General features: G+C 39.1%; 1 protein-coding gene across 3 annotated transcripts in view; it reads right to left on the minus strand.

Moving 5' to 3' along the window:
• Positions 1-12176, minus strand: part of LOC111870761 (tau-tubulin kinase homolog Asator) — a 205949-nt gene that overhangs the window by 7329 nt on the left and 186444 nt on the right. For all 3 annotated transcript variants that reach the window (XM_023863282.2, XM_023863280.2, XM_023863281.2), the window contains exons 19-21: positions 9884-10038; positions 5418-5605; positions 2725-3072 (exon numbers count right to left, since the gene is read on the minus strand). In XM_023863282.2, coding sequence (XP_023719050.1) covers positions 2725-3072; positions 5418-5605; positions 9884-10038 — 691 coding nt within the window. The remainder of the gene's footprint in view (positions 1-2724; positions 3073-5417; positions 5606-9883; positions 10039-12176) is intronic.

A 12176-nucleotide genomic window follows, 5' to 3' on the forward strand; every position in this document is an offset into this window, starting at 1 on the left:
TTACTGTTTTATATTGTTGATTACTGGGCTGAAGGTCAATATTATTTATTTCTATGAGTTGAGCATCATGATCGGATAAGCCATTTATAAAGGGTCCTACAGTATAATCTCTTAATTTTGAGTTATCAATGAATATATTATCTATCGCTGAACTAGAATTATTTTGAACTCTTGTGGGAAAGTTAACAGTACTGGAGAGATTGTAAGATGATAACAAAGAGTCTAAATTTAGTTTCCTATTACTGTCGATGAGATAGTTTATATTTATATCACCACAAATTATAAATTCAACTTTTGAACCATGCAGTACATTTAGGATGGTAAAACTGTGTGACAAACCAACAATGTGTGATGAGACAAGGGAGGCAATTCAGAAAGCAGTGCATCAGTGTCTTCGGATGGCTGGAACGGAATTTTACAGAAGGGGAATTTTCAAACTCCCAGAATGCTGGGAGAAATGTGTACAAAGAAGTGGCGATTATGTGGAAAAATAAAGAAAGGTCTGTAGATTGAGGTGGTGTATTTGGTTTGTCAATAATAAAGCATGTTACTTTACAAAAAACTGTTGCTCATGACTTTCAGTACGACCCTCGTACAGTATGCACAAATGATTCTTCACCAAGTTTAACTTTATTCATTCTGGTCTGTCACACTAGTTAATTGTTATAAAATGAACTGACAACACTGTCCAGTGTGACTCAGTATATATTCATATACAGTGCCTTTACATGTTTCGGTCAGTTGTGACCATCTTCAGAAGGAAATAACAACCTGCTAAAGTAAACATTATTACATAGATCATAGTTCATATGCTTAAACTTTTGTATAAAGATTTCTAATTATTAGCATTAAAAAGGTGTTTAAGATAAAAATATATTATTAGTTTTTTTAATATTTAAAATCTTGAACTTCTGAGGTTTGTGTCTTGGTGCCTCTCCTGTCAACATGGGAGACTGGGGTGTTATTTTCTATCCACCAACGTCTAGATCTTCAAAGTGGTCTCTTTCTTTAAGATTTTTCTGTTGAAACTTCATACAGAAGATCCTCATTATGCAAACTGTTCTAACCTCCTGCTACTTCCTCTCTCTCTCTGCAAGGTTCTGAACAGAACTTCGGTTCAGACAGTGCTGTGACAGCAACATGCATGTCCTTGTGTGACACAAATTTAAACAATCTTGGAGTTTCCTGTACTTCTGCTACAACTACTACTGTAAATACATCATCCAAAATGGATCTATAACTGCCAAACTAACTCTAACTAACTTCTAAGTGGACTTACACTGCCAGGGTCTTCATAGATGTCAGTGGATATGGTCTCTCATGTGGACAAGCAAAGAAGAAAGCAGTCATGCAGCTACAGAGAAGTAAAACAGGAAGGGACTTGTTAGTTAGGATTTGGTAGTATTACTGGAACAAAAATAATTACAATAAACAACATAAAAAATAAATATTATTAGTAAGCTAACAGATGAAACCAAAACTATCTACCTATTAGTTACAAATGTTATGGAAAGCTAAGTACCTTACTTTTCCTAGACACAGGAATTGGGAGAATTCAGATATGTTACTGGAAGCTATTGCAACCAAGCAATAGTGGCATGAGCTGGCAGGTGGATTTGTGTATTTGTCTGCTTATGGATGGTGAAAATGAAGGCAAACATGCAAGTTGTTCTACTGTCACCTTTTGTCACAACACCCCACATCAATGGCATTAAGAATGTTTGGCATTAAGTATATATCCACAATTTAGTATACAATTGATGTTACGATTATGATTAAAAACATAAAGATAAAATAAAAAAATATGAATGTAGAAATATTAAAAATATAAATAGCATAAAAATTAATTGTATGTTGTATTTAAAACTCAGGTTAATAGATTATTGAAGGACGCAATGTGGGGGCTGGTTTTTATGGCCCACCCCTTACATATATTACATTACTTTAAAACTCAGGTTAGATGCTGTGCTTGGTCACGTGCGGTCTTCAACTGACATATGTTGGTATGCTGAAGGGGGGGGGTTGTGTTATTCCTCACTTCTTGTTGTGCAGATCATATACAGAGTGTAAATAAATATATGTTACAATGCTCTGCGGTAGATAGATGGGTTCAATGCTATCATATTTAGTTAAAACACCCATGTCCAGAAACGCTTTGTTTACGGGCTAGTTCCTCTGAAATGTGAAGAAGGATGCCCTTACCTCTTACCTCTGTGGCTTACTGGTGATAATTACCTAACATTTCTCCAAGAGATCTTACCCGAGCTGCTGAAAGTGGTGCCTTTGGAAGTCCGTCATGAACTGTGGTTCCAGCACGATGGCACCCCAGCACACTGCATTAATGTCGCTTGTGAGTATTTCTGTGGATATGGGCACTGGCTTGGTTTTCTGTAGTACATGATTTATACATGTACCAAGAAGTGGTACAATCATATAAAATGTCTTATACTCAACATGTTCTGCTTATTATTTGAGGACAAAGGTCTCTATCTTGAAACACTTACATGCATGGTAACACTATTCTGACATCTGCTGAAGAATATTCACAAAACCACTTAAACGTTGCGGAACCATCCATCTTAGGGCATACGAGTTCAACTTCTTGAAAATGACAAGTCAATATTTATACAGTATAAAATCTGTTGCAAGCAGAGCTTACCAGGCTGCACCAAACTACAGCAAGAAGCTGCCGAGTCTTACTGTTACAAGAAGCAGCTCACTGACCTGTGCCGGATGGATGGCTGCATGCGCATATCTGTGGAAGCTGAAGCAGAAACAGGCCGCTGACGATGCCTGTGTGCAGGGCGGTGGAAGCGTAGGTTTAGTTGAGACTGGTCCGTGACATACTTGCATTCCCTCTCCCTACGCCGCCTGAGTGCTGGTGTGCATGAGGTCAGCTGTTGCTGGGCTGCAGTATCATCCTCTGCTGAGCTTGTGTTGTTGGAGCCTCCCCCCCGGGCATCTGGTAAAGTGGCACAGCGCCGTAGTGGCAATACTGCCATGGGTACACAGGAACTTGACTCTGAGTGGAGAAGCATGTTGGTAAGGGCTGTCTGGTCTTCTTCATACAACCTGTAATTATCACACATTGCTTGTGCATGTGCAAGCCAGTGCAACAGTGCGAAGTGCTTCATGCCAAATGCGATTCATGCTCTTCACACCAATACCTTACATTGTACACCATTTGGTTTAGTTCTAACGCTATGAGTCGAGTGTTCTCATTCTAAGATGTTTCAGCTTCAGAGATTACACAGCATTGAGTGAGACTGGAAAGCAGTTACAAGTGACAAACAAAAAAAGAATTTGAAGGAGGATGTCACTGCCTATTTAAAAGATGTATTCCTCTTCAATCGGACTAGTCAAAATAGCCAGTTTTCTAATCAGACAGGTTACTGCTGTCCTAACCTGCCCAATATTTTGAGATACTAACAACAGACACTTCAAAATCAGTTTTAGTTTTAATGGAGTGAGAAGTACTCAGCCAGATGAATGGTCATGAGTCCTAACAGGTAGAAATTCCTTTCCCATCTGGTATGAGGACTTCCCTTAAACCACTTAAACAGAGTGGCAACTATATATACCACCTGCTTTTCAGTTCATAAACTCTGCATTCTGTCCTCAGAGTGTATTTATTTATCTTGCATTATTCTCGGAATAACCACCAGTTATTTCCCTATATTGTATTAACCACTGGGTCTTTCTTGATAGAGATGCAGCACATTTTCTGTCTAGATGGAAATAAATTCTTAAATATTATTCTAGTATAACTTGTACCTCAGGGGCTTAAGTTGCATACCACTGTGTAAGGAATTTATTAGTGTAAATCTCTACACCGTATGAGATGCAAATTTGAATATCCCCTACATGGCAATTTTTCAATTAAAAATGCATTGGCCTAAAAATTGAGCATGAAACTATACACAACTCACCCAGCTCTGTCTTTACATTGTGACTGAGTAATTAAATGTCACATGTGAAGTGACTGGCCTCATAACAGTGAGGCAAGGAATGTAAAAGCCCATGTAACAAGATCTGGTAAGACAAAAATAATGCTCTAGCCCACACAACTAGGTATTCAGAGTCTGAAATGGATATGAGATATTCTCAGTACTCAGTTGTTTTTGTTTGCTGGTTATATCTTGATTTACTTAACTTAACTGTGTGTGACTGAACAAACTGATCTAGTGGTAACACTCTAGACTTTTATAAAAGTTCAAGTCTTGGGTATGATATCAGCTATCCTGACTGCGGCTTAGCACGTTTTTCTCAGTCCCTCCAGGCAAATACCAGAACAGTGCTTTAATTAGCCCATGATGCATGACTATTCCCTTCCATATACTATCCAACTCAGTGATCAACCTATCATTCAAAACTACGCAGTCCATATACTGAAAGTGTAGTAAAATAACCATAAAAATACAAAGAAACATATTCTCACGTTTTTGGGTAACTAAGATTAACTAACTTGGATTTGCAATTGGATTTATTAACAACCTACATGTCGTAATTACAAATAATTATTACACTATTGCTGATATATACAATTTATGATCACTCCACACTAATCTCTTCAGTCTTATCTCCACTAACCTTCACAAATGTATAACACAGGAAATAAATCACACGCTCCCAATACCACTGCACTATAGCATACATAAAGTCTTCATTTCACATGTTAAATCCTCACAGGCCGACCTCCTGCACCTTTCTGTATTCCTAGTCCCATTTTATTCTATTCGTGTGCTTCTGCTGCTACTATTTGTTTATAATTGCCCTCAACTGAACTCTGTCATTGTCACTGTCACTGTCAGTGCCTTGGTTAGTCCTGGAATCTCGTTATATATCCGCAGCACTGACCACAGAGAAATAACAGTTCTATTGTAAGAACCATTGCATAGCCTAGCACATGGTCACAGACAATCCCATTCCTACCGCTGCTTGGAGTGGACAACATAGAAAACACAGCTTTCTTTATTGCTGCATAACATACCATGTTTATAGAGCTACTGCCTGGCAATACGTTGATCAAATGCATTACAATATAAAATAAAACAATTTCACATATTATATAACAACAGAAGAGTACTGAATTGTGTCAAATGAGTTCAGGAAATGAAATGAGACTGTCAAGGCCTACTTTTTGACACTACCACAATACATGGTTAGCGAGACTGGATGAAATAATGAAAAACCTCAAATAAGATAGCTGGCCTCTGAGCTGAGAATTCGACATGAGATCTTCAATATAAGGTGGGAGAGTTAATCAAAATATTGAATCTCTATTTTATTAGAATAGATGAAAAACCAATGAGGCTGGTAAAATGATAATTTGTGCTATACCTCAATATATGACACATACTTCATGATATGAACAGAAAATTACAACAGTGTGGTTATGAAATGATGGTGAAAATTACCTTGTCAGCTCTGCATCAATGAAGCTGGTACGTGGGCTCTTAACAGGGACTGGAATCTTGCTCTTAGTGGCAGATGTTGTGCTGGTTATTGTTATTGTTGACACTGTTTGCAGCTGTTGCTGCTTTCTGCTTTGCTCCTCAGCTTCCAGAACCGGGGACAAGCAAGAAGAATGACGGCGAGACAATTCCTACAACATCAACATCCGACTATTTTAAAAATTAAATTTTGTGGTTAACTTTTATTGTCTGTTTTCTTTAAAATGCTCTGGTCTATGCACGCTGAAGGAAACTCTACCTGAAAAAAATTATACATCATTTCCATTGGTACGAATAAATCCTCATTACCTGAAAATTGTCAGTCACAACCTTCAAGCCTTGCACTGTTGCTGTGTACGTCACTTTTAGCACATTAAAAAATCCATAGATAATTTGTATGGATTTTAAGAGCCATTTGTGTACAAAATTTCACACATCCAGGGCCATTAGTTTATTCACTGGTGCTGCCAAAGGTAAACAGAGATTTTGTATAGCTACCATACTGTTTGTCACACATGAACATGCAGACACAAATGGAAACTACACATAAATATCACAATTTTCACAAAGGTTTCAGGACCAAACATTAAGTGGAATTAGCATGACTTTCATTACTTCATAAGTTCGCATGATGCTACATTTGTATTAGTAATGGTAGGAAATCGGTTTATCCAAAGGATGGATAGCCTACAACTGCATGGTGTTCAGACAAAGTTTCATGAAAATCTGTCACCTGGTTCAAAAATTTTCAGGGGGTACACGCCAGCACACACACTCCTACGCAATGGGTATATGGGACTCTTTACTTGGGGGTAAACTGGCTGGGTGTCAAGGTGACCACTCACCTCCATCTAGTACCAAGGTTAAGAATGCATGAGCTACAGTGCAAAGCCCCTATATTATCACAGTACGATGCTTAATTAGGAAAGAGACAACAGCCTTTATATTCTAACATTACATATTTGTATTATTCCTCCATCCCCATATTTGCCTACTTGGTGGAGGCCTTTCTATGTTTCTAAACCAAAATTCAGACTAAGATTTGATGATTTCATGACAAGTCAATGAAATTAAATCTTCTTGGTGATCAGCCATGTCTATATAGAATGAATTTCCACACTATCATATTTCATTTCTTGAGGAGACTGCATTTTGTGGCGCTGAGTTAATTTAACTATGGAAACATAAATTACCAACCTAATGTATTAGTGATTTATACTCAAGGATGGCTAGCATTTGTTTCTAAATGTGCCTCACTCCATTTTTTCTTATGCCACCACATTTACACCAGCTCCGATACCTGCCTCAAATTCATAAGGAGTCAAGTGAGAAGTCAAGCACTCACTTGCCCATGTTCTAATTGCACTGTATGACTTCATGATTTCATTTTGAGAGAGACTGGCTGACATTACATAGGATACAAAGCAGCTACTGCTTTTACTGCAAATGAGATTCCTGCATGAAGCTATGAATTAAGACTGTGGTCTTCTGAGTTGTGGCACCATAAAATTTTGTAGGTGGTTATTTCGGCCCAGTGGTTTAGAGAAACCTGTTACCTCCATATTCAGAGCAGAAGTGAAGATGGAAAAGAGCAGATTCCCATACGGTGTCACAACCAAAAAGACCACAATCTTACATTTTACTGCTACGGAATCCTCAAATTTCTTCTAGGAAGAAGTTATAATATCTGCTTTCCTGCAAGTGCATTCATATGAACAGATAATTCTGCTTAGTAAACAATTTTATAACAAAATTCCCGTATCTTTCAGCTGTCAATCCGATCATAATCAGCCATTAACACGTTAATAATTTCCAAGATATGAACAATTACATAAAATTAATGGAGTCTGAGCATGTGTGCCCCCCATACACACACACACAAAACAAATAATACTTATATCTTGTTGGTATTCTTATTTTTCTGCTATGTGTTTTGGTTCTAATGGACCATAATTACATGGACAACACAACTACAGAGTTTACAGCTATAATGCAAAATTTATGTGTTGGATCCATCACTGAATGTACAATATATTGGAAGTGTTTGTGTAATCAACAGTCATGATATAACAGTTAAAACAGAAAAAGTTGACAGTTGCAGTTGATAACGGAAAAAAGCCCCTGGTAACCAGTGGACCCTCCTCGTTGGTGTTTCCACCTTATCGTGGTGAGGGGGTTTGAGTATGCCAAGGACCCTGAGAGCTATACCAGCGGTAGCGTAGCTACTGGCAGGGCCTCCCTTGCTGGACAGGTCAAAGGGTAGGCATCAGACGAAGAGAGACACCAAAAACTGATGCCGGAAGCAGCGTCATCAGCAGCGACTTGAAGCACAGAGCAAATGATGCTCGAGATGGTTCAAGTTCGTATAGCAACAGGCGTGACCAGAGTGGTTTGAACGGCTGTTGTACTGCGATGTGGAAAGCAAATGGAAAAACTACCATATTATCACTTTTCCTGGATAGTCTCTTTCCAAAAACAGAGATACCATGTAGCACGAGATGTTTCCTCTGGAGACAAAACAAACCAGAGGGTCGTATAGAAGTGACCAGAAGACGAGGAAGAAGACGTAAGAAGATGCTGTATGACCTTGGGGACAGAACAGGATATTCTCATCTGAAGGAGAAAGCTCTAGATCGCATTAAGTGGAGGAACTGTTTTGGAAGAGACTGTGGACCTGTCGTCTGACAGATTACTGATGAGTGAATGAATGAAACCAGTGGACAGAAGGATTTGTGGGTCCCAGAGTTGGACCGGATACACTGGTATCTAACCCTGATTACTAAGTCATCCAGTCCATAAACTAGTCACTATACCAATTAATCCTGCTCAGTTACTCTTCAAATTTAGTAACTTAATTTCTTTTACCTTTATTAAATAAAACACTAATGCAGTTAATTTGGAATTTGTATTCATTAGCCCTACTCATATAATGCAATAAAATTAAGTATGATGAAACTTGCCATATGTAAGTCAGTTTGTTGAATTTTTGACGCAAGCATGCACTCACACACTTTCCATTACCATAAATTGATAACTCTATGAGGGGGGACCCAAAAATAACCGGAAACGACCTGTTGAGCGCGCATGCTTTGTAGTTATGAGTTGTGCTGCTAGGTGGTGTTAGGTGGGGATCTCCCGCGACTGTTAGTGAGCTGGCATCAGTCTGAGTTAAGTGGTTTGTTTGTGGTGCTCTGTTGTGTGCGTTCCTGTTTCAACCCTTTGGCGATTAGTGAGATGGCCGACCAGAAGGAACAAAGAGTGTGCGTGAAATTTTGCTTTCTGTTAGGGAAAACTGCAGCCGAGACTGTTGGGATGCTTCGGCAAGCCTTTAATGATGATGCTTTGGGGAAATCACAGGTCTACGAGTGGTTTTCCCGTTTCAAATCTGGCAACATGTCAACAGAAGACATGCCACGCCCCGGGCGTCCTTCGACAGGAAGAAATGACGAAAACATTGCCAAAATCAAACGTGCAATTGATGAAGATCGTCGAAAGACCATTGACCAACTTTCTGAGGAAACGAACATCTCATGGAGCACGGTCCAGCGAATTTTAACCGAAGGTTTGCACATGAGACGGGTGTCTGCAAAATTTGTTCCTCGCTTGCTCGGAGATGACCAAAGAGAAAACCGCGTGAATGTTTGCCGCGACTTGAAGAGTGAAGTGCAGTTTTCCCTAACAGAAAGCAAAATTTCACGCACACTCTTTGTTCCTTCTGGTCGGCCATCTCACTAATCGCCAAATGGTTGAAACAGGAACGCACACAACAGAGCACCACAGACAAACCACTTAACTCAGACTGACGCCAGCTCACTAACAGTCGCGGGAGACCCCCAGCTAACACCACCTAGCAGCACAACTCGTAACTACAAAGCATGCGCGTGCAACAGGTCGGTTCCGGTTATTTTTGGGTCCCCCTTCGTATTCCTGAGTTCTTTAACAACAGTATATAAACAACACAGAATTGCTTACTAGAAGCTCCTTATACAAGTTAAATGGAAGTTGTAACATTTTTTATTCTTGGGGTGGGATGAGACCAAATTCCTTGATATTGCAGTTGAAAATCAGCCTACTGCACCGGCCCCACATGGCAATGAGAGAATGGGACATTAGTGGAATGGTAACCAGTTGGGAAAAAATTAAATACTCAAAGCAAAATCTCCCCAAAGTCACCCTATCCACCAAAAATTCCATGTGGAATATTCTGAGATTGAACCCATGGCCCCATGACGTGAAGACTCGACTAGCAGCCTAAGATAAGGCATGGCCTCCATTGCTGTGGCACAGACCATATGCCTTTTTATTCTAAGACTCAGAAATGTGATGTTTAAACATGAACTCTTGATGCGACTCATATTGGTTTCCAGTATATATATACTTCAGACCTCACACTGGTCCAAGGCTAAAAAGTACTGTGATGAAAGCAATACCTTGTCATGTTGAGATCCATCTGAAATGTTATTGTTTAACTGCTGAGTATTATCTGAAGTTCCTACATTCTCTTCATTTGCATCAAAGTACACAGATGGATCGTCCTGTCCCACTCCACTGGGACTAACTGGACTGTTTCCCTCATTGTTAGTCCCTGCAGACAGCAAATTTTCAATCTCAGTTAGTGCCCCAAACATTTAACTATGATAACACTCTATTACATAATGCCTTCAAAGCTATTGTAAGTCCCAACAAAAAGTGGCTGTCTAGTGGTAGGGTTGCTACCTTTAGGCCTCTTGTCAATGTCTGTTGGCCAAACATTAACTGGGGGGGGGGAACAGAATATCAAGGAGGCTTCTATTATACAGAACAAGCCCTACTTGAAAGATGATGTTTTCAGTGTTATATGTGTACTGACAATAGTGTTCGTGAATTTGCCACTGTATGCTTGACGTGAAAGCAGCGGGACAGAAATCTCAGTATAGTTTCATGACGTTGGTATATCAGTGTTTCACAGCTGTGTTGTTGTTCATCTGTGGCAGTCTCTTTCTGAGTGGCATCTATTATTGTCTGAGTATGTTTTGGTGTGCCTTTGCAAGAATGTCAGAGCTTCCTGTTAAACATGGCAGGAGTGGAAGTGAAATAAGAGAGATGTTAGTGCAAGTTTATGGGGATACATGTGGGAGACACGTTTTTCTGAGGGAAGAGAAAGTGTCACTGATGAAGAGAGATCAGGATGGCCAACAATGAACAGAACTGAAGAAAACATTGCAAAAGTTCGTCAAATTATGCGTGAAAATCGTCGGTTGATGTCAGGAGCATAGTGGAGCAAGCAAACATTGACAAAGAAACAGTTAGGAAAATCTTAACTGAAGATCTTGTATGAGGAAGTTGTGTGCAAAAATGGTCCCAAAGGAGCTCACCAAAGAACAGTGTCTGTGAGGGAGTTTTTAGCTAGTAAGCAAATAAGTGAGCTGGGACACCCTCCCTATTTATGGGATCTAGCACCTGATGATTTTTTTCTGTTCCCAAAGTTGAAAGAAATATTGAAAACAAGGCATTTTGATGACACTGGTGACATCAGGAGTAATACGACGGCAGCTCTGAAGGCGATTCCACAAAACCAGTTCCAAAATTGTTTTGAAGGGTGGATCAGGCGCTGGTATTGATGCATAGCTTCCCAAGGGGAGTACTTTGAAGGCAATCACAGTGATATTCAGCAACAAGGTCTGTAGCACTTTTACTGCGATGAGTTCACGAACTTTATTGTCAGACCACATAACTGTTCAGTGTTCTGTACTGATATAATGTATATTTGTAGGTTTATGTGCCAAAAGAATATGTGCTGGACTTTGTCTATGTTATTTCATAAATGCGAGATATAAAGGAAAAAATGAATGAAAGACAAATGGTGATGGGCACTGTAACTTTAGATCATTAGCAGTGTTGTTTAACAAATAAGATCCGAACAGAAAAAACTTTAAAAAACACCACAAGTAAATGTGATTGCTTCTAGCAGAAGAAATGGCCCCATGGCATCCTGATGGGGTTTGTCAAATCTTTAAAAGGGCAAAAAATGGTAAAAATTTTACAAACGAAGACAAATCATGTGTATCTCATTAACATTTGAAGTTTCTTGTATATCACTGTACAGAAAGCAAACATGACCTGTTTATCTACTTTTTTCATATAACTTATACGAAGTCAACTAGTGTGTATGCAATCTTTCTTCACTTTGATTTCACTCACATTAAATAATAATAACAGCAAATTTCAATATCCTTTTAAAGAAAAGGAATGCTATATGCAGCACTGGCAACTTCTAAAAATCTCAACTCTTTCAATTACCTTTCTTTTTAGGACACAAATATTTTTCCCAAAAAATGAAAATCCATTATTCGTTCATGTTAATAAAGCTGACAGTGAATACATAAATGAGCAAACTGCTAGAGTAAGCAGCTGCTGTCAGTTGAAGACATTTACTGGACCAACGACTTTATGCATTAACATTACAAAATTATTCAACAGTGCAGCTATTGGCATTAAGTTAAAAGAACTCATCACTGAAGGGTGGATATACTTCATGCAGTATGCACGACTTTCTGAAGCAGCAACATTTCGCATAGTGGGGGGTTGAGTCCAACTGGGTCCACTCGGCATGGCGGCCACTGATTGCCCTATTGTACCTGGTAGACTTGAAAGGATTCTGACGATGGTGTATACTGTACTTCTTTTGGCTTATTTTGGACTTCACCCATCGTCCGGTATATAAAAAAGACAAAAAACCACAAC

The sequence above is a fragment of the Cryptotermes secundus genome, unplaced genomic scaffold (genome assembly GCF_002891405.2).
Source record: "Cryptotermes secundus unplaced genomic scaffold, Csec_1.0 scaffold307, whole genome shotgun sequence".
NCBI lineage: Eukaryota > Metazoa > Arthropoda > Insecta > Blattodea > Kalotermitidae > Cryptotermes > Cryptotermes secundus.